Source organism: Aquarana catesbeiana, linkage group LG01, assembly GCF_042186555.1.
Source record: "Aquarana catesbeiana isolate 2022-GZ linkage group LG01, ASM4218655v1, whole genome shotgun sequence".
NCBI lineage: Eukaryota > Metazoa > Chordata > Amphibia > Anura > Ranidae > Aquarana > Aquarana catesbeiana.
Genome location: NC_133324.1, coordinates 857,673,889 through 857,697,723, shown reverse-complemented (window position 1 = coordinate 857,697,723; position 23,835 = coordinate 857,673,889). Strand labels below are relative to the sequence as shown.

Genomic DNA, 23,835 nt, shown 5'->3' with positions numbered 1-23,835 from the left:
GGTGCCCCTCCCACTGATAAGAACCAGCCAGCTCAAGTATCTCGGCATACAGTGCTCACGATCCCTAGCAGACTACATACACCTAAATATTGAACCAATTTTCAAATATCTTAAAAACAAGACACAAATATGGTCCAGACTCCCTCTGGGGGTGATGGGTCGCAACAGCTTGGTGAAGATGATCCTCCTTCCCAAGCTGTTGTACCTATTCTGGCATGCCCCATTGTATATCCCAGTCCATGTGTTTAGGTCCCTCGAGTCTATACTTAACACATTCATATGGGGCACTTCCAGACATAAGCTATCATGGCAGACCCTTAAATGCCCTACCCGTCTTGGGGGCACGGCCACTCCTGATCTCGCACTCTACTATTTAGCTTCCCAACTGTCCCACTTTTACTATCTCAACAAGCATGACAGGCTTCGCTACACTATCCTAGCATGCACACATGCCTCTGACGTAGTGGCTCACCCCTTCCAGATACTCTTTTGCAAACATAGGGGTAACTCCAATCCTGCGGGCGGGAACCGACTATTACAACATCACAGCAGAGTCTGGCACCGTTCACTCGCCATTATTGGAGCTCCCTCTATCCACGCTCATACTCCGCTATGGGATAATCCCCAGCTCCCTGAACTATTGACCATCCCTGATTTCAAGTTATGGATCATCTATAAAATTATATACCTGTACCAGGTTGTTGCGGGAGGGGAGGTCAGGCCCTTTCAGGCTCTGAAGGATGAATTCGCCCTTCCTAACCATATGTTCTTCAGGTACCTCCAGATACGCCACGCCCTTCAATCTCAGTTTAACAACTCTATTCCCACTTTGGAAGTGGTGACAGTTACAGACGTACTCCTGGGTGATGACCCCAAAAAACTGATCTCCACCCTATACAACATCCTCCTTCTACCCATGGCCACCAGCCACGCACAAAAGTTAAGGGTTAAATGGGAGGCAGACACTGGGGCCTTTGATGATGACCAGTGGGGGGACATACTCGAGACTTGCACAAAAGTTTCCCCGAAACTATCCGACCGCCTCACTCACTTATACATCCTCCACAGATCTTATCTCACCCCCGCACGCATCCTTAAATATAGGCCGGAGGCAACTCCAGACTGCCCCCGATGCGGAAGCACCCTCAGTACATACTACCACTTAATATGGTCTTGCCCAATTATTCAGGACTACTGGGTGCAAGTGGTCAAATTTCTCCATGACCAAATGGGCTCCCCTCTGACACTGTGCCCTCGCCAATGTTTGCTTGGCTTGCTCGTAGTCTCGGAGGAGGAGAAATATTTATCAATATTTATGCAGGAGTCCCTTTTCATAGCCAGGTTGCAAGTTGCCCAGCTATGGCTTCGGCCTGACCCCCCCACTGTGCAGCAGTGGAAGAGAGCAGTGAACCTCACTCTACCCTACAAAAAAGTTCTGTACACCCACCGCGGTTGTCCAGCCAAATATCACAAAATATGGGACAGATGGTTAAATGAGGCCTCTACGTGTACAGACTAGCAATACATTGTATGTATGTGACTGTTGGCTTAATGGCACTTAATTTTACTTATGACCAAACCTCTTACTAATGTGAGTAAAAGGCACACCCTGACATCGTTTTACAATAATCTGTCAAGACCCTCAGTGCATAAGCTAACCTATCCGCTTCCAGTGTTTGTCATACCTTGTACTTTAATATTTCTAATATGTACTGACTAGTATGCTCAATAAACTTTATCTTTGATTAAAAAAAAAAAGAAAACTTGTCATGTTTGCAGATGCGTGTGGGGGCCATTGACAAATAATGGCACCAGCGCGCATCTGCTAAAGTGCAGCACATTTCTCCCTGTGTCAGGAAAGCGCTCAAAGTTGCATGCGTTCCTAGCATGCAGTAGTGTGAACCTACCCTTAGACATAAAACTTTGTGCATAGGGAAGTAGAGGAGCATGTTTATGCAAATTCAGCCACCGAAAAGAAACTGACAACGACACGTTCTGTGGCTGCTACAGACCACTCAGGACCTGCAGTAGTGTGAAATCCGATGAAGTGGCCTGCATCAGCACTGACATGAATTACTAGCAGTTTCTGAACAGAAGCAAATATCTGCTCTCGGAGATGTTCTGCTGGCAATGATGAAGGTTTGAGGGATGCCAAGAGCAAGGAGTTGACAGAAGGTAATCTTGAGAGCTGCCAAATATTGGGCAACTGAAAAGGGCATATTCAAGGTGGAGGATCCTGAGAAAGGGGGTTTCTACACCACCAAAATGTCTCTGCTCCTCTCTTTTTTCACCAGAGACTGGCTCTGTTCTCTGGCTCATAATTCTATTCTGGGTACTGAACTTCTGTATATATTTATGAAAATCAGCTGCTATACAATTGGTGGTGCTCACTTTACCCATGTACATTCATGTATTCTTTATGAACATAGATTGGACTACACTCTATTTAAAATGATTGTTTCAGCAGGTTAATACACTACGGAGGAGTTAAAATGCATTTTATTTTTCCTTTCAAAATAGCACGAAGTGCGCAGACCTTTATTGCCAATTACATTTTCTGTTCGGATCGTTTCAATATTTTTTTTTTGCTCAAAGAGATAGCAAACGGTTTGCCCACACAGGAGCTAAAGCAAATGTACAGAGTATATAGAGTTACTAGATTAAAGTATGAACATTTAAAGCGGTAATAAACCCAAAATAAATGTAATAGATTGCAGCTTACCAATCATTTGATGTGGTTGCTGCATTTGTTTTCTTTTCCCTCTAATATCACCTGGCAATTTGGCCAGTAACACACCTCTAGTATCAAAGTGCCCCCCACTCTGGATGAAGGGGCACAGGGGGCACAGCAGGCAGCAGCACTGTCAGTCTGGGGGGAAGAGTGCGCTAGATGGACTAGCAGATTCAAATACACTAACAAATTGAAGCCAAACTCCAGCTCACACTACACTTACACAAGCAGTTACAGTAAACATTTTTTTTCCTTTTGGGATAAAGGTTTTACATAAATAAATAAAAGCTGTTCATAGTAAGCACCCCTGTCAGGCTGTAAATGGTTTGTCTCTACAGTCTTAACTGCTATAATTGCAGAACAGCTTGTTCTGTTGAAAAACAGACTTACTGGCCAGATCACCAGGTAAAAATAAAATAAAGGAAGCCTAAAAATAAATAAATAAATAATGCAGTCATCACACCTAAGAACTGGTGAACTGCAAAATAATAAGTGTTTGCTTTTGGCCGTAATAACACTTTAAAACAATCAAAAGCCTGTTTCCCCAAACGACCTCCAATTGAATCATGAATTAGCCAATTACAGCTTGCAACTAGTTAGGGTCTCTCTAGGACAGTGATGGCAAACCTTGGCACCCCAGATGTTTTGGAACTACATTTCCCATAATGCTCTTGCACTCTGCAGTGTAGTTGAGCATCATGAGAAATGTAGTTCCAAAACATCTGGGGTGCAAAGGTTCGCCATTACTGCTCTAGGAGCTAGTAGAAACAAGAAGGCTAGGTTCACATCTGTGTGGGCAGTGCTGATGCAGGACTCGCACAAATACCTGCAGCAGCAACCACCTACAGAGAGAAATGCAGGACCCATTGGCAGGTGCCATTCATCCTAATGGCACGACGCCAGCCCTGGAAATCTCACCCGTACTGGGAACCTCGGTTCCCGCGTGGGCTGTGATTTAAAAAATAGTGCAGGGACTGCGTGTTGCGTGGCACGGCAGCCCATTCAAATGAATGGACTCTTCTGCCTGTGCAAACCGTGGCCCACACAGTTGTGAACCTAGCCTAAAAGGAAACAGGAAACAGAAGGAAGGCGGGGGGGGGGTGGAAAAGGCGGAAGGGGGGGTGGAAAGGAGGGAACAGGAGAATGCTAAATTTTCAAGCTTAATCCCAAGCAAACTACTAAATACACAATCAATGGCATCATAGTAGAGGAGTTCTGGTGCTTAACTGGCCTGCCTGCAGTTCAAACCTTTCATGAAATAATTGGTGCATCTAGGGATGAGCTTCGAGTTTAAGTTGAACTCATGTTCGACTCGAACATCGGCTGTTCGCAAGTTCGCCGAACAGCAAACAATTTGGGGTGTTCGCGGCAAATTTTGAATGCCGCGGAACACCCTTTAAAAGTCTATGGGAGAAATCAAAAGTGCTAATTTTAAAGGCTTATATTCATGGTATTGTCATAAAAAGTGTTTGGGGACCCGGGTCCTGCCCCAGGGGACATGTATCAATGCAAAAAAAAGTTTTAAAAAACGGCCATTTTTTCGGGAGCGGTGATTTTAATAATGCTTAAAGTGAAACAATAAAAGTGTAATATCCCTTTAAATTTCGTACCTGGGGGGTGTCTATAGTATGCCTGTAAAGGGGCGCATGTTTCCCATGTTTAGAACAGTCTGACAGCAAAATGACTTTTCAAAGGAAAAAAAGTCATTTAAAACTACTCACGGCTATTAATGCATTGCCGGTCCGACAATACACATAGAAGTTCATAGATAAAAACGGCATGGGAATTCCCCACAGGGGAACCCCGAACCAGAATTAAAAAAAATAAATAAAAAATGATGTGGGGGGTCCCCCTAAATTCCATACCAGGCCCTTCATGTCTGGTATGGTTATCAAGGGGAACCCCGGCCAAAATGAAAAAAAAAAAAAAAATGGCGTGGGGTCCCCCCACAAATCTATACCAGACCCTTATCTGAGCACGCAACCTGGCAGGCCGCAGGAAAAGAGGGGGGGACAAGAGAGCGCCCCCCCTCCTGAACCGTACCAGGCCACATGCCCTCAACATTGGGAGGGTGCTTTGGGGTAGCCCCCCAAAACACCTTGTCCCCATGTTGATGAGGACAAGGGCCTCATCCCCAGAACCCTGGCCGGTGGTTGTGGGGGTCTGCGGGCAGGGGGCTTATCGGAATCTGGAAGCCCCCTTTAACAAGGGGACCCCCAGATCCCGGCCCTCTCCCCTTGTGAAATGGTAAGGGTACCCCTACCATTCCACTAAAAAACTGTCAAAGATGTTAAAAATAACAAGAGACAGTTTTTGACAATTCCTTTATTTAAATGCTTCTTCTTTCTTTTTTCTTCTATCTTCCTTCGGTTTCTTCCTCCATCTTCTTCTTCTGGTTCTTCTGGTTCTTCCTCCGGTGTTCTCGTTTTTTTTGCATTGATCCATGTCCCCTGGGGCAGGACCCAGGTCCCCAAACACTTTTTATGACAATAACTTGCATATAAGCCTTTAAAATTAGCACTTTTGATTATTCATGTTCGTGTCCCATAGACTTTAACGGTGTTCGAACAAATTTTTTGCCTGTTCGCATGTTCTGGTGCGAACCGAACAGGGGGGTGTTCGGCTCATCCCTAGGTGCATCCTAAAACAAAAAATCTCGACAAAGAAGACCCAAGACTGTTAGAATCCTACATCAGGCAAGAATAGGACAACATTCCTCTCCCCAAACTCCAGCAACTGATCTCAGTTCCGAGATGATTACAAAGTGCTGATATATGAAGAGGGGATGCTACACTGTGGTAAACATGGCTCTGTCCCAACTTTTTGGAGATGTGTTGCTGCCAATTTCAAATTGACTTAATTTTTTCTTAAAATGGTACATTTTCTCAGTTTAAACATCTGATATGTTTTCTTTTTTCTACTGTGACTAAAATATGGGTTTATGAGATTTGCAGATCATTGCATTAGGTTTTTAGGTCAATTTTACACAGCGTCCCAACTTGTTTGGAATTGGTGTTGTACATATACATAAACAGTGTTATAGCTCATGCACATGGAAACATTTGAGCCCACACCACACAAATTCAGTGTATTTCTGTGCCCAGAAGTCACAAGTATTGGTGTACAACCATGGTCAGCAGCCTCTATATATAGCCAAGTGATTACACAGATACTTCACATTCTTTTACAAATCGAAAATCGTAGTTTATCAGGACCTATGTGCATATCCCAGATTTTGGATTTAAGTCCACATATCCTGAATCCTCCCCCCATACAGTATGATGCTGGCATCGTCCTTCTAAGATTTTGTTTACCAAGAGCCCCTGCTTCTGCTTAATATGTGTGTACCATATTATACAAGGAGAAACTTCCCACCAATAAACAGCTTACAAACATAGCCATTAATCAGCTGGATGCTATTTATACAGGCTATGTCCAAATTAAATTTCTGCAGATATCTTTAATAAACTGTCACTGCTGAATACATAACACAGCCACCAGATAAATGATGCTGCAATGGAGCCAATGACCGAAATAATTCACAGGGATACTCGTTTGTACTCTGATCCCTGGAGAACCTGGATTTGTGGAAAAGAGGCTTAGCTCTTTAAAGTGAGAGAATGAACAGGCGGCCAGAGTTACAGTAAATCAAACCACACAAAGCTGTGTCCATTAACAGCAGATAATAATTAATCACCTTATTGTCTCCTTGTACTTCTCCCAGTCTCTGCTGCAGCTCCTTTATCTCCTGCTCCAGCTTTTTGCTCCTTTCCCGTGCCTCCCCCAGCAGTTCCGCCAGATTCACCTGCAAATTTGGAAGAGATAATCCTTTGAGCTGGCCGGCTAAGACACAGTCCTTGCAAAGGAATGGCTTGTTACAATACATAGAGCAATATGAAGCCCAGTGAGTGTCTTAAAGAGACTCTGTCAATGACACAAGTCTCTTGAAAGTTCACCATCCAACCCACTCTCCTTTGTTTGTACTCATCAAATATCTGGTGTTCTGGTTATGGGGAAGCATGTGACCTCCTCCTAAGATGCAGTGCTGAGGCCTGAGTGGCCAACTGCCAACACTATCACATGAGGAGATGACATCAAATTTGTGTAAGCTATGACACCAACCAGCATGGTTCTTACATAGGATCTGACTTCCAGGGCCACAGGAATAGAGTGGTAGGAAAGCATTGGTAAGGGGAGTATACTTGGGTCGGGAGGGGCTTTCAAGAGTCTGACAGTCTTCTTAAAAGGCCACTTTCACCCAAAACATTCACTTTAGTTTTGGACTATTTGAAGTACCTGTGGGCTGCTTATAGCTCTCAGATTCCAGTGCTGTGATTTCCCTGTAGTAATTTGTGTCATAACCCTGTCCTGCAAGTCTCCTAGGAAAGACATATGGGAGAGATGCTTGCTGAATGTTTTTTGAAAGTGCTTGCTCCAGCTGTCATTCTTACAGTGCACTCGGAAGTATGAACAACGTTACACATTTTGTTATGTTACAGCCAAAACGGATTCAGTGCATTATTCTACAAGCAATACCCCATAATAACAATATTAAAGAAGTTTGTTTGAAATCTTTGCAAATTCATTAAAAAAATAAAATAAAAATCACATGTACATAAGTATTCACAGCCTTTGCCATGACACTCAAAATTGAGCTCAGGTGCATCTCGTTTCCATTAATCAGCTTTGAGATGTTTCTACAACTTGATTGGTGTCCACCTGTGGTAAAGTTGAATGGCCATGATTTGGAAAGGCATACACCTATCCATGTAAGATCTCACAGTTAACAGTGCATGGCAGAGCACAAACCAAGCCATGAAGTCCATGTCTGTAGAAATATGAAACATATAGAAAGAAAAAAAAGGAGGGCACACTGACCTTGTGCATTACCAAAGATACAATTTATTTAAATAAAAACAAGAGTAATACTCACAAACGGACGTTTAAAAAAGGCTCAACAGTGCTCCAGCAATTTGGAACCGTGCCTCTAGACACCTGCAACCTGGACCGGATATTAGGAGGAACCAGATGGCATCACAGACGGCTTACATCTAGATATCCAAGACAGGATTGTATCAAGGCACATATCTGGGGAAGGGTACAGAAATATTTCTGCAGCATTGAAGGTCCTTATGAGCACAGTGGCCTCCATCATCTGTAAATGGAAGAAGTTTGGAACCACCAGGACTCTTCCTAGAGCAGGCCGCCCGGCCAAACTGAGCGATCGGGGGAGAGGGACCTTAGTCAGGGAGGTGACCAAGAATCTGATGGTCACCTCCCTGACTAAGGTCAGGGAGGTGACCAAGAACCCGATGGTCACTGACAGATCTTGAGCGTTTCTCTGGAGAGATGAGAACATTCCAGAAGAACAACGATCTCTGCAGCACTCCACCAATTAGGCCTGTATGGTAGAGTGGCCAGACGGAAGCCACTCCTCAGTGAAAGGCACATGACAGCACGCCTGGAGTTTGCCAAAATGCACCTGAAGGACTCTTAGACCACGAGAAACAAAATTCTCTGGTCTGATGAAACAAAGATTGAGCTCTTTGGCCTGAATGGCAAGCGGCATGTCTGGAGGAAACCAGGCACAGCTTATCACCTGGCCGATACCATCCTTACAGTGAAGCTTGGTGGTGGCAGTATCATGCTGTGGAGAGGTTTTTCAGCGGCAAGAACTGGGAGACTAGTCTGGATTTAGGGAAAGATGAATGCAGCAATGTACAGAGACATCCTTGATGAAAACCTGCTCCAGAGTGCTCTGGACCTCAGACTGGAGCAAAGGTTCATCTTCCAACAGGACAACGACCCTAAGCAGACAGAGAAATTAACAAAGGAGTTGCTACAGAACAACTCTGAATGTCCTTGAGTGGTCCAGCCAGAGCCCGACTGAACATCCCTGGAGAGATCTGAAAAATGGCTGTGCACTGATGCTCGCCATCCAACCTGATGGAGCTTGAAAGGTTCTGCAAAGAAGAATAGGAGAAACTGACCAAAAATAGGTGTGCCAAGCTTGTAGCATCATATTCAAAAAGACTTGAGGCTGTAATTGGTCCCAAAGGTGCTTCAACAAAGTATTGAGCAAAGGCTGAGTATTTATGTACGCAATTTTTTTTTGTTTTTTTATTTTAAATACATTTTCAAAGGTCTCAAACAAACTTCTTTCACGTTGTCATTATGGGGTGTTGTTTGTAGAATTTTTAGGAAAATAATAAAATTGAATCCATTTTGGAATAAGGCTGTAACATAACAAAATGCGGAAAAAGTGAAGCGCTCTGAATACTTACGGATGCACTGTATCCTTTGACTACTTGATAAATCACTGACCCAGAACAAACATGTGCTTATCAGCTGTCTGGACACCAGATAAGCACATGGAGTCAAAGACTCAAGAAATTGTAATGCGCAGAGAACACCTTGAATTTTTCTCAATGAATGCAGGGTTTCCTGACTAGACAAGGTAGTGATCATGACATCAGCACCCACCACATTCAGAGAATGCCTTCCATTCATTGAGAAAAATGCAAGGCATTCAGTGAATGGAGCATGCAAGCACCCCTGTGTTCACTATGCTGCAGTGCAGCTGCATGACACATAACCCGAAAGACACAGCAAATAACTCTTTTACCAGCGGCTATTATAATGTCCGCTTCCACAGCAGTCCCACAGTTAGGGCACATACATACTTACATTGGTCCAACGTATGTATGCAATAAAATCCAAACCTGGGAGTTCAGCTTTAAGAAGTCCATATGTGATGCAGTTTTGCCAGGAACCCTGTAAAACTATATCATCACTATATTTGAAATGCCTTAAAAAGTGATTGTAAAGGATCGTTTTTAATTTTTTTTAAACATATCATACTTCCCTCCACTGTGCAGCTCGTTTTTGCGCAGAGTGGCCCCGAACCACCTCTTCTGGGGTCGAGTGGCTCTCGCGGCTCCTCCCCGCATTAGATAGCCCTCTGGGAGGAGCGCTCTCCCGAGGGGTTTACCTTGCGGGCGCGCTCCTGAGTTCAGCATTTGCATCCACAGACACAAAAGCCGGACTCGGCCCCGCTCCCCGGCGCCCGCATCATTGGATTTGATTGACAGCAGCAGGAGCCAATGGCTGCTCTGCTATCAATCTATCCATCTATCCAATCAAGAGCCAGGACCTCGTGGAGAGAGTGACAGCGCGTCCCCACTGAAGAGATGAAGTGGCTCAGGTAAGTAAAACGGGGGGGGGTTGGGGGGCCGGTGACTGCCAGGTGTTTTTTCACCTTAATGCATAGGATGCATTAAGGTGAAAAAACACAAGGGCTTACAGCCCCTTTAATGCTAAATGTGAATTATACATTGCATGGCTCTCTTATTCCTCCTGTATTGAATTGTACTGTCTGCCCTCATGTTGTAAAGCGCTGCGCAAACTCTTGGCGCTATATAAATCCTGTATAATAATAATTTCATGAAATTATGTAAAGCCAAAAAGCTTTTTTTTTTTTGTTTTCATTTTTGGAAACAATACAAAATGATTACAAATCCTTTAGTCATGGTTTAATACTCCATCAGTAAGGCCGGCCATAGAAGGTTCAAATCTTAGCCGGTTCCTGATTCGAACCATGTATGGGCAGGCTGAACGTACCCAAGTTTATAAAAATCGATCAACTTGGGTACAGCCAGCCTGCAGAAAATTTTACATGCGATTAACACTAACGGCTGGTATAACCGCTAGCAATAATCACGGTCTTCTCCTGTTGGGGACAGCTTCCACCGCCGCAAGAAGACAATGGCTCGACAGAAAGGAATCCCGCATCAACACTGTCCGTGTTGATGGGGGAATTTAATTTCTTACAGATTGCAAAAAAGAAATTTGCTCGCTCCTCTATGGGTGGCATAAGTAAGCAGATATCTCTTACTTCTCCAAAATGAGGGGCAATCATCGAGGGCTGTCATCAGAACAGGTTTCTCCAGTGAAAGATTTTTTGTCATCTCCTTTTCCCATGACAACAAAATAATGTGGAATATCTATTACTAGACTAGAGAGCACTAGAGACTATAGTTACCAAGACAAATGGAGAGGGCATATCTCCCTACAGACAGCACTAAACATTTGACAGAGGTTCCACCTATAATAAATCCATCCAAAACTTATAGTGTAGTATTTTTAGGCAAACATTTTTTTTTTTGTGAAGTTGAACAGGACGCCTCTCCTCCCTCCATGGTGTATGGCAATGCAGCTTAGACAAACACATTACAGAAAACTGTATTGAGACTTCATCTTTAAGTCTTTCCCACTCTATCCAAAACAAAAAAAAATAAAAGGTTTTGACTACACATGCACTTTAAATAAAAAGCTTTGAAAAATGTCTATTTTAACATTTTAAGCAAACCTGTCCTCCATATTTAACTTTTAAAAAGTAAAAATGCTTCCAGGGAGCAGCTACTACAAGGTACCTATCTTAGTTAGCCAGGTAGGCCTGTAATGATCAGTCCGAATTGAAGCTGAAGAGCCCTTTGGGAAGAAATATGGTAAAAAAAAAAAAAACACAACAAAACAATGCTGGTATCTGACTGAATAAGGTTTAAATATTTTTTATCGAGGAACATTGGCAACATATAACATGTGATATAGTATAATGGACAAAGAGGTAATATGTGCTGCAAAAAGGGGTTATAAAAATAAATGATTGGCTGGCAATCATACCTCCTGTCTCTTGTATAAACAAACAATCATATACAAAGTTTCTAAAAGTACCTGTTTTCTTTTCTCTGGTGGAAGTGAAGGATCTCCATCCTACAGGGGGAAAAAAAAAAGAAGTTGTTTCAAATACTCTAGCAAAAAAAAAATTGCCATTAGGCCCCTTTCACACTAATCTTGTGCCATTTGACCGTATTGCGGTTGCAGCACAGTGTACCTGCAAGTTTCGTGCTGGTTAGCTGTGCTTTCTTATGGACTTCTATCATCTACCATAGTTTTGGTGCCGTTTCTGAAAGTGCACCTAAAACTGCAGGAGATAATAAATTTTAATGGGAAAGCGCAGTTAACCGGCACCAACCCCTCCCAGGTACACTGCACCTGCTGCGCGGTCAAACTGCAACGCATCATTGTGAAAGGGGTCTTAATCAGCTGCATGCCATTTATACCAGCCTAGCTCAACCTTTAAACTCTGAAGGAACCATTAAATTTGTTTGCAGGTATCAGGGGACCCCTGGTAAAACCAATTCATTGGAAGTCAGTGGGGAAAATGCCCATTATATTGGGGGCTAGCAGGAAGAAATGCCACCCCTATAGACAGGTCAAAATATCACTGAATTCATACTGCTGGTTCTGCCAAGTGGTGTTGGCCCCAAAGTTATGCAGACCCTCAGATGAGAGGTCAGTCAGCTGAGGTCAGTCAGCCCAATGAACCTCCATCAGCCTCTGGAGGAATCCTAGAGTTTCGCTGAAAGCATGTTTGAGAATGGCTGATTTATTAAACTATTTGACTGTTACCTGTGGCTAGATCAGGGTTTCTCAATCAGAGGTTGCTAGGAGTTCCTTAAAGAGGAGGTCCAGCCTGGGTGAAAAAATTAGAAGTCAGCAGCTACAAATACTGTAGCTGCTGCCTTTTATAGTACAGCACTTACCTGTCCAGTGAGCCCGCAATGTCGGCACCCCAGCCAATCTTTGGATCGACTCCCGGGTGCTGCCACCGCCATTTCTGGTAAGGTAACCAGGCAGTGACTCCAGTGGCAACCTGTGAAGCTCTGGTGAACTCCATGTCTAGGAGGGTTGAGGCAGTGCTGGAAAATAATGGTGACCACACAAAATATTGACACTTTGGGCCCAATTTGGACATTTTCACTATTCACCCCCCTAAAGTCAATACTTTGTAGAGCCACCTTTTGCGGCTATCACAGCTCCAAGTCGTTTTGGATAAGTCTCTATGACCTTGCCACATCTTACCACTGGGATTTTTGCCCATTCCTCCTTGCAAAACTGCTCCAGCTCCTTCAAGTTGGATGGTTTGCGCTTGTGAACAGCAATCTTTAATCTAATCTGACCACAGATTTTCTATTGGATTGAGGTCTGGGCTTTTACTAGGCCATTCCAACACATTTACATGTTTCTCCTTAAACCACTCAAATGTTGCTTTAGCAGTGTGTTTGGAGTCATTGTCCTGCTGGAAGATGAACCTCCGTTCTAGCCTCAAATCACACACAGAGTGGTTACAGGTTTTGCTCAAGAATATCCCTGTATTTAGCACCATCCATCTTTCCCTCAACTCTGTTTCCCAGTCCCGACTGCTGAAAAACATCCCCACAGCATGATGCTGCCACCGCCATGTTTCACTGTGGGGATGGTGTTCTTTGGTGGATCTGATGTGTTGGGTTTGCTCCAGACATAGTGTTTTCTTTGATGGCCAAAAAGTTCAATAATAGTCTCATCAGACCAGAGCACCTTCCTCCATACATTTTGGGAGTCTCCCACATGCCTTTTCGCAAACTCAAAACGTGGCATTTTGTTTTTTGCTGAAAGTAATGGCTTTCTTCTGGCCACTCTACCATAAAGCCCAACACTATGGAGCGTACGGCTTATTGTCATCCTATGTACAGATACCCCAGTATCTGCTGTTGAACTCTGCAGCTCCTCCAGGGATACCTTAGGTCTCTGTGCCTCCTCTCTGATTAATGCACTCATTGCCCGGTTCGTGAGTTTTGGTGTGCGGTCGTCTCTTGGCAGGTTTGCTGTTGTGCCATGTTCTTTCCATTTGGTTATGATAGATTTGATGGTGCTCCTACGGATCAAAGATTTGGATATTTTTTTTTTTTTTTTATAACCTAACCCTGACTTGTACTTCTCAACAACATTGTCTCTTACTTGTTTGGAGAGTTCCTTGGTCTTCGTGGCAGTGTTTGGTTAGTGGTGCCTCTTGCTTAGGTGTTGCAGCCTCTGGGGCCTTTCAAAAAGGTGTGTATATGTAATGACAGATCATGTGACACTTAGATTGCACACAGGTGGACATCATTACACTAATTATGTAACTTCTGAAGGTAATTGGTTGCACCAGAGCTTTTTATGGGCTTCATAACAAAGGGGGTGAATACATACGCACATGCCAATTATTTTTTATTTCTGAAAAATAGTTTTATGTATATATTTTTCTAATTTTACTTCACCAATTTAGACTATTGTGTTCTGATCCACCACATATAATTATAATTAAAAAAAAAACATTGAACTAAAAAGGCAGTAATGTAACAAAATAGGTAAAAAGCCAAGGGGGTGAATAGGAAGTGCAAGGAACTAATATATATATATATATATATATATATATATATATATATATATATATATATATATATATATATATATATATATATATATATATACATACATATACATATACACACACACACACACACATACATACATACACACAGTGGGGACGGAAAGTATCATTTGCTAAAATCATTTACGTTAATTTTTTTTCCTCATTAATGTACACACAGCACCCCATATTGACAGAAAAACACAGAATTGTTGACTTTTGCAGATTTATTAAAAAAGAAAAACTGAAATATCACATGGTCCTAAGTATTTAGACCCTTTGCTGTGACACTCATATATTTAACTCAGGTGCTGTTCATTTCTTCTGATCATCCTTGAGATGGTTCTACACTTTCATCTGAGTCCAGCTGTGTTTGATTATACTGATTGGACTTGATTAGGAAAGCCACACACTTATCTACATAAGACCTTACAGCTCACAGTGCATGTCAAAGCAAATGAAGATCATGAGGTCAAAGTCACTGCCTGAAGAGCTCAGAGACAGAATTGTGGCAAGGCACTTGGTGAAGAGCCTTGGTGAGAGAGGTAAAGAAGAACCCAAAGATCACTGTGGCTGAGCTCCAGAGATGCAGTCGGGAGATGGGAGAAAGTTGTAGAAAATCAACCATCACTGCAGCACTCCACCAGTCGGGGCTTTATGGCAGAGTGGCCCGACGGAATCCTCTCCTCAATGCAAGACACATGAAAGCCCACATGGCGTTTTGCTAAAAAACACCTGAAAGACTCCAAGATGGTGAGAAATAAGATTCTCTGATCTGAGACAAATATAGAACTTTTTGGCCTTAATTCTAAGCAGTATGTGTGGAGAAAACCAGGCACTGCTCATCACCTGCCCAAAACAGTCCCACCAGTAAAGCATGGTGGTGGCAGCATCATGCTGTTGGGGTGTTTTTCAGCTGCAGGGACAGGACGACTGGTTGCAATCGAGGGAAAGATGAATGCGGCCAAGTACAGGGATATCATGGATGAAAATCTTCTCCAGAGTGCTCAGGACCTCAGACTGGGCCGAAAGTTTACCTTCCAACAAGACAATGACCCTAAGCACACAGCTAAAATAAAGAAGGAGTGCCTTCACAACAACTCCGTGACTGTTCTTGAATGGCCCAGCCAGAGCCCTGACTTAAACCCAATTGAGCATCTCTGGAGAGACCTAAAAATGGCTGAGGATCCCCAAATCCAGGTGTGAAAAACTTGTTGCATCTTTCCCAAACAGACCCATGGCTGTATTAGATCAAAAGGGTGCTTCTACTATATACTGAGCAAAGGGTCTGAATACTTAGGACCATGTGATATTTCAGTTTTTCTTTTTTAATAAATCTGCAAAAATGTCAACAATTCTGTGTTTTTCTGTCAATATGGGGTGCTGTGTGTACATTAATGAGGAAAAAAATGAACTTAAAAGGATTTTAGCAAATGGCTGCAATATAACAAAGAGTGAAAAATTTAAGGGGGTCTGAATACTTTCCGTCCCCACTGTATGTATATATATATATATATATATATATATATATATATATATATATATATATATATATATATATTTATTTATTTGATAACAGAAAACCATCTTTCACTCATGGTTAGTGTTTGGCTGAAGCCATTTATTATCAGTCAACTGTGTTTACTCTGTTTAAATCATAATGGCAACAGAAACTACCCAAATGACCCTGATCAAAAGGTTTACATACCCTGGTGATTTTGGCCTATTAATATGCACACAAGTGGACACAAAAGGGTTTGAATGGCTATTAAAGGTAACTATCCTCACCTGTGATCTGTTTGCTTGTAATTAGTGTGTGTGTATAAAAGGTCAATGAGTTTCTGGACTCCTGACAGACCCTTGCATCTTTCATCCAGTGCTGCACTGACGTTTCTGCACTTTGAGTCATTGGGAAAGCAAAAGCATTGTCAAATGATCTGCGGGAAAAGGTAGTTGAACTGTATAAAACAGGAAAGAGATCTAAAAAGATATCCAAGGAATTAAGAATGGCAATCAGTTCAAACTCTAATCAAGAAGTGGAAAATGAGGGGTTCTGTTGAAAACAAACCACAGTCAGGTAGACCAACTAAAATTTCAGCCACAACTGCCAAGAGAATTGTTTGGGATGCAAAAAAAAAACTATAAATAACTTCAGGTGAAATACAGGACTCTCTGAAATCATGTGGTGTGGCTGTTTCAAGATGCACAATAAGGAGGCACTTGAAGAAAGATGGGCTGCATGGTCGAGTCACCAGAAGAAAGCCATTACTATGCAAATGCCACAAAGTATCCCGCTTACAATACGCCAGACAGCACAGAGACAAACCTCAAACCTTCTGGCACAAAGTCATTTGGAGTGATGAGACCAAAATTGAGCTTTCTGGCCACAACCATAAACGCTACATTTGGAGAGGAGTCAACATGGCCTATGATGAAAGGTACACCATTCCTACTGTGAAACACGGAGGTGGATCACTGATGTTTTGGGGATGTGTGAGCTACAAAAGACACAGGAAATTTGGTCAAAATTGAAGGCAAGATGAATGCAGTATTTTATCAAAAAATACTGGAAGAACATTTGCATTCATCAGCCAGGAACCTGCGCATGGGGACGTACTTGGACATTCCAACATGACAATGATCCAAAACAGAAGGCCTGTCATTGGCTACAGCAGAATAAAGTGAAGGTCCTGGAGTGGCCATCTCAGTCTCCTGACCTCAATATCATTGAGCCACTCTGGGGAGATCTCAGATGTGCAGTTCATTCAAGACGGCCCAAGAATTTACAGGAACTGGAGACTTTTTGCCAAGAGGAATGGGCAGCTTTACCATCTGAGAAGATAAAGAGCTTCATCCACAAATACCACAAAATACTTCAAGCTGTCATTGATGTTAAAAGGGGCAATACAGGGTAATAAGAACTTGGGTATGTAAATTTACGATTTTTCATATTCTCTCAAAAATGGCCAAGAAATCATAAATTCTGCCAGGGTATGTAAACCTATGAGCACAAATATATAATATACATATATACCCCAGCCCTGGATGCAGCCAGTGTGCTTCCAGGGTCGGTGTTTCTGTGAAGTTTTGGCTGCACACAAACAGGCCACAGCTAATCAGGCAGTTTGTATGCAGCCATAGCACAGAGCGCTGATGCCAATGAAAGCAGCAAACTATCCGTGCCCCTGGCTGCCTGTGTAAATGTAGCCTTAAAATGAATGTAAAGTTATCATATATCCTCTGTTCTCAGCTGCAGAAGAGCTGGGGGGGGGGGGGGGGGGGAGAAGCAGCAGCACACTGATCTTTCCAGTGAAAGGCTGTGCACTGGGGGGGTGTCAGCACCAGGGTGGATTTGATTTAGTTTTAAATCATAATTCTTAAAGAGCAACTGTCATTTCTGTCCCGCAGTGGCTCCTCCTCTGACCCGCTGTTGACTCACCAACAGTCCCATTCACTTTAATGGGACGGGTGGTGATGTGGCAGTGACACAACAAGGTGATGGATGTGGCAGCAGCAGGTGAGTGGATGCCCGATAACAGGCACTGCCATGATAGATCTAAATGACAGATGCTCTTTAAATGTAAGGAATTATTCTTGCTGGAATCTTTAATAATTGCAAACAAAATGAAGGTTTCCCATTTAGAATAATAAGCTGTCAGGTTAGTATCAAACCGATTCAATCATACAGTTTGCAGTGTACATAGATTTGCAAAACAATGGGATGATGGAATATTCCTGAACTTTGTTTTATCAATTTTACGGTGAAATTGTGTGAATGCATCAATATAGTGCATGCTATCTCAGCTTGCAGAGCTTGGATTTATTGAACGAGTTTTCCAAAAATGTAAATATTGCAGAATATACAGCCTCATGCTAAGCAAATAAGCTCCATTCCATGCTGAATAAACTAAATTATTAATGTATCTTACATAGATTTTTACTCCAAAAGCATTTTAATAAAATAAATTTGATTAAAAAAAAATGATTTAAATAAAATAAAAAATACCGTATATTTTTTTGTGCTGAAAGTGCCCCCCCTCGACTTATACTCGAGTCAAGCACTTTTCTGCAGCAAAAAATTGGGGCCCCGTATCTCAGGGCCACTTTGTGCTAGGAACCCCAAATTTGGTGTGCAAACCCAGTGGAGCTGGGGTTCCTAGTACTAAGTGGCCCCAAGATACGGGGCCCCAAAATCGGTTCGGAAAATGTCATTCTCTGCTGCAGAAAAGTGCTTGACATTTTCTGAACCGATTTTTGGGGCCAAGTATCTCAGGACCACTAGGTGACAGATCCACTGAGTTTGCACACCAAAGTTGGGGTTCCTAGCACTAAGTGGCCCTGAGATACGGGGCCCCAAAGTCGGTCAACTGTGTCCATCTGCAGCAATGTCATTTCGGGACCATTTGGGTTCAGAGACCCCAAATTTTGGCTGCAGCTAGGGGGCATCTAGGAACCCTTAACTACCAAGTTTGAAGTTCGGGGGACCTATGGCTGCAAACGGGCACAGTGAGGCATGCAAATGGGCACAGTGAGGCTGCAAATGGGCATTGTTGACCCTCTTTTCCACTTGCAGTAGCTGTGCATTTCTCACCCTCGTCTTATACTCGGGTCAATAAGTTTTTCCCATTTTTTTGTGGTAAATTAGGGCCTCGACTTATACTCGGAACGACTTATACTCGAGTATATACGGTAAGATTTTTTTTTTTTTTTTTTTTTAAAGTAATTGATTTTTATCCACACTGGTAAGCACAAGTCTGATCATTGGAGGAGCGAAAGCTAAGTTCCCAGCACAGCTAGAGAACTGACCACGCTGTGTTGTCCTGCTTAGTGTGGTCAGTTTTTGTTAAGAAAGCAGAGGGACTGGCAGGAACACCCGAAATTTCACACAAAGGAAGCAATACAAAGAGAACAGGATACTTTCTCATACAAGTACATGGTACAGCAGGCACATATCAGGTATATGAAGTGTTGGGATAACAAAATGCTTTAAGGTATTGGAAGGTTCTTTAGTGCTCAGGGCTCTATTTATTTTCCGGACATTTAGCAAAACTTGTTTTTGGCACTGGGAACCCCACAAAGAAAACTATCAGTGCTGGGCTAACAGAACTCTGAAAAACAATGCATCACGTTTTCTGGTATTCTTTACCCTGTAACTTTCATTAGATATTCTTTTTTGTATTATTGTACTAGTCACTAGTAATTTAGATTAATGTACTCCCCCCCACTTCTCTAATCTCAGCTTTTCCTCCAGAACTTTTCAGCACACCGCCCTGCTGCTCCCCATTGTCGCAGTTTACTTGTGCAGTATAATTATCTTCTATCCAGTTCCAGAATGCAGGAGGCTTGTTCTCAAGACTGAACTTCAAAATCAGACGGCTATTGTATTCCCTTATCACATGTCATGCAAGACAAGCTACGAGGAGGATTGAGCTGACACTACAGCTGCTAATGGATCAATGACGTCAACTGGAATAATAGGCTTGTGCCAGGCTGTATCCTGTGAAAATGGTCAGCGACCTCCTATAATGTATTGTTAAAGCCCCAGCGTTCGGTCAGAAGTCTGCTAAAAGAGGTAAAGCATTGAAGGGATGGCTTTTTAAAAGGTCTCTGCAGAGGAGAACACAGACGTTCTAACAGCTATGCTTACTCAGTTACATACACAAAGGAAAGAAGTCACTGCTGAGCCTTATTCACACTCTATTATGTTACACGAATGTCACCAAAACAACTTTTAGGCCCCTTTCACACCGTTGGACCATTTAGGTCCGCCTGTCAGTTTTGTCGGCAGACCTGAACGGGTGCTCCATGCAAGTCTATGGAGCGACGGATGTCAGCGGTGACATGTCCACTGACATCCGACCCGGTCCGATCCGCTAAAATCAGACAGATGCCCCTACGTTCACATCAGTCCCTGGCGGATCGGGTGAGATCTGATGAAAACAGACATGCTGTCCATTTTTATCCGATCTCACCCGATCCGATCCACCAGGGACGAATGAGAACGTAGGGGCAACCGTCTGAGTTTAGCGGATCGGATGTCAGCGGACATGTCACCGCTGACATCCGTCGCTCCATAGACTAACATGGAGCACCCGTTCAGGTCCGTCAAAAAAACTGACAGGTGGACCTGAATGGTCCGACAGTGTGAAAGGGGCCTTACTGAACAGGCTGAATGTACCTGATCAAATCGGTCAACTTGGGTACAACCAGCCTGTCGGCTATAGCTGCTAGCAATAATCACTGTGTTCTCCTGGTCGGGAGAACACAATAGCTCAGCGGGAGGGATTCCCCCAACAACACCGACAACCCATGGTTGTAGGAAAGAAAATTGCACCATCTATGGCTGGCTTTACTTGCCTAAATCCCTGCTCTCGCAGGCCCTGGCACTTTCCTTCTCTCCCTGAAGCTCTGGTCTGGGGACGAGGCATTGGCATCATCACATGCAATTCAGGGCCATATCCCGTGATGAACAACAGCCTGAAATGCCTTAGGTAGGCCATACATTATACTTTTTGTTTGTTCAAGCAGCGGGCTGAATGGGGGAAAAAAAAAAAAAAAAAAAGAAGAAAATGTGCCACTTCCCCTATTTAAACATCGGGGGAATATGGAGGAATTACTCCCGCTGAGCTATTGTCTTCTAAGCAAGCAGCAAATTACACATATTAAATACATATAAAAGGGAGCTGTTTTGTCTGCCAAAGGATTTGTATTTCTGTCCATCCAGTCCTGAGATATGCACAGCTCTGCCACACAAAAGCCCCATTTGTCAGAGCAGGAAGCCTAATTTTTCTTGGCTGCTTCATGTAACAGTCACCAGTCATTAGATGTGGTGGCTGCATTAGTTTTCTTTTTTAAAGCTTTTTTTTTTCCTGTTTTCCTTTGATGATCTGGCCAGTAGAGCTGGGCGAATTTCTTCCAAAAAAAAAATCTGGGATTTAAAAAAAAAAAAAAAAAAACAACTCAATTCACGTTTCGAATCGAGTTTTTTTTTTTCTTATGGACACCGCGCCAGTCCTGGGGAGCTGCAGGCAGGAGTCTTTAGAAGAGGCTGCGGCTTCGGCCTAGTCCGCGGCGTCCGAAATCGCGGACTAGGCCGAAGCCGCGGCTTCGCCTAAAAACTCCTGCCCGCAGCTCCTCAGGACCGACGCGGTGTCAGTGCCGGTCCCGGTGAAAAAAAAAAAAAAAAAAATCTATTTGCTGAAAATTTTGAATCGATTTGACCTCTCAACTCGATTCAAGATTCAAATGAATTTTTTCCCAAGCCCTACTGGCCAGTAACACACCTCCTGTATCAGAGTGAATGAATGAGCACAGGGGGCACAATTGGATACCAACATTGTCAGTCTAGGGGAGGGGAGTGTTAGGTAACCCATACATTATTTTTTTTTTTTTCTTCAATCAGCGGGTTAAACAAAAAGAAGAAAAATAAACAAAAAAAACATACAAACACAACAGACCAGATTCCCCCATCCACACACTTGATGTGGATGGTGAAATCCCTCCCACTGAGTTATTGTATTCTGACAGTGGAGAGACTTACCTGCCATCAGAATACACTGATTAGTGCTGGCCGGCAGCACTGACTGATGGTTGTACTGAAAGTCGGTAGAACGACTTCTCTGCAACCAGCCTGCCCATACATAGATGGAAATTTAGCTGGTTCAGCAGATTTACATACAGTCACAAACTGAATTCAAACTCTAGCTAATACTTTATAATCAGTTACAGCAAACTTTTTTTTTTTTTAAGGGGGGGGGGTAAAAGTTTTATACAAATAAAAGCTGACCATTTTAAGCACCCCTTGTCAGTGGTAAATGGTTTGTCTCATACCTGTAACTGCCATAGAGCTTGTTCTGTTGAAAAACAACAGGCATACTGGCCAGATCACTAGATGAAACTAGACGAAAGCAAGCCTAAAGAAAAATTTAACTAATGCAGACATTATAAATAAGAATTGGTAAGCCACGATATAATATAAAGTTTGTATTTTGGTTTAATACTGCTTTAATACCCCACACAAGGGAAGGAAATGTTTGTTCAATATATATGCAGGCCGTGCTTTCTGCATACCCTTGTACCACAGTGACTGTATCTAAAGGGTAATTCCACAATAATATAATAGATACAATTGGGACAAAAACCATATTGTAATACAACCCCTGGCAAAAATGATGGAATCACCAGTCCCTAAGAATGTTCCTTCAGTTGTTTATTGTTGTAGAAAAAAAGCAGATCACAGACATGGCCAAAAACTAAAGGCATTTCAAATGGCAACTTTCTGACTTTAAGAAACACTAAAAGAAATCAAGAAAAATAATTGTGGTGGCCAGTAACAGTTAGATTTATAGAACAAGCACAGGGAATAAATTATGGAATCACTCAATTCTGAGGAAAAAATTAAGGAATCACCCTATAAATTTTCATTACAAACACTAACACCTGCATCAGATTAAATCTGCTTGTTAGTATGTAGGTAAAGAGGGTAAATCATCACACAGTGTTGCACAAGATGTTGGTTGTTCACAGTCGGCTGTGTCTAAAACATAGACCAAATACAAACAACATAAGAAGATGGTTAAAGGCAAGCATACTGGAAGACCAAGGAAGACATCAAAGCGTCAAGACAGAAAACTTAAAGCAATATGCCTTGAAAACAGAAAATGTACAACAAAACAAATAAGGAACAAATGGGAGGAAACTGGAGTCAACATCTGTGACCGAACTGTAAGAAACCGCCTAAAGGAAATGGGATTTACATACAGAAAAGCTAAAAGAAAGCCATCTCTAACACCTAAACACAAAAAAACAAGGTTACAATGGGCTAAGGAAAGGCAATCGTGGACTGTGGATGATTGGATGAAAGTCATATTCAGTGATGAATCTCGAATCTGCATTGGGCAAGGTGATGATGCTGGAACTTTTGTTTGGTGCCGTTCCAATGAGATTTATGCAGACGACTGTCTGAAGAAAACATGCAAATTTCCACAGTCAATTATGATATGGGGCTGCATGTCAGGTAAAGGCACTGGGGAGATGGCTGTCATTAAATCTTCAATAAATGCACTGGTTTACATTGAAATTTTGGACACTTTTCTTATCCCATCTATTGAAGGATGTTTGGGGATGATGAAATCATTTATCAAGATGATAATGCATCTTGTCATAGAGCAAAAACTGTGAAAAAATTCCTTGAAGAAAGACACATAAGGTCAATGTCATGGCCTGCAAACAGTCCAGATCTCAATCCAATTGAAAATCTGTGGTGGAAGTTAAAGAAAATGGTCCATGACAAGGCTCCAACCTGCAAAGATGATTTGGCAACAGCAATCAGAGAAGGCTGGAGCCAGATTGATGAAGAGTACTGTTTATCACTCATTAACCACTTGACAACTGGGCACTTAAACCCCCCTCGTGACCAGACCAATTTTCAGCTTTCAGCGCTCTCACACTTTGAATCACAGTTACTCAGTCATGGAATACTGTACCCAAATGAATTTTTTGTCCTTTTTTTCATACAAATAGAGCTTTCTTTTGGTGGTATTTGATCACCTCTGGGTTTTTTATTTTTTGCGCTATAAATGAAAAAAGACCGGAAATTTTGAAAAAAAACGCATTTTTCTTAGTTTCTGTGATAAAATTTTGCAAATTAGTAATTTTGCTTCATAAATTTTGGTCACAATTTATACTGCTACATATCTTTGGTAAAAATAACCCAAATTAGTGGATATTATTTGGTCTTTGTGAAAGTTAGAGAGTTTACAAGTTATGGTGCAAATCATAAAAAATTGATCACACCTGATGTACTGACGGCGTA

At 42.4% G+C, this 23,835-nt stretch overlaps 1 protein-coding gene across 4 annotated transcripts in view; it reads right to left on the bottom strand.

Moving 5' to 3' along the window:
* CCDC149 (coiled-coil domain containing 149) overlaps positions 1 to 23,835 on the bottom strand; it is a 139,914-nt gene that overhangs the window by 80,635 nt on the left and 35,444 nt on the right. For all 4 annotated transcript variants that reach the window (XM_073609236.1, XM_073609262.1, XM_073609253.1 and 1 more), the window contains exons 3-4: positions 11,465 to 11,503; positions 6,429 to 6,536 (exon numbers count right to left, since the gene is read on the bottom strand). In XM_073609236.1, the coding sequence (XP_073465337.1) occupies positions 6,429 to 6,536; positions 11,465 to 11,503 (147 nt within the window). The remainder of the gene's footprint in view (positions 1 to 6,428; positions 6,537 to 11,464; positions 11,504 to 23,835) is intronic.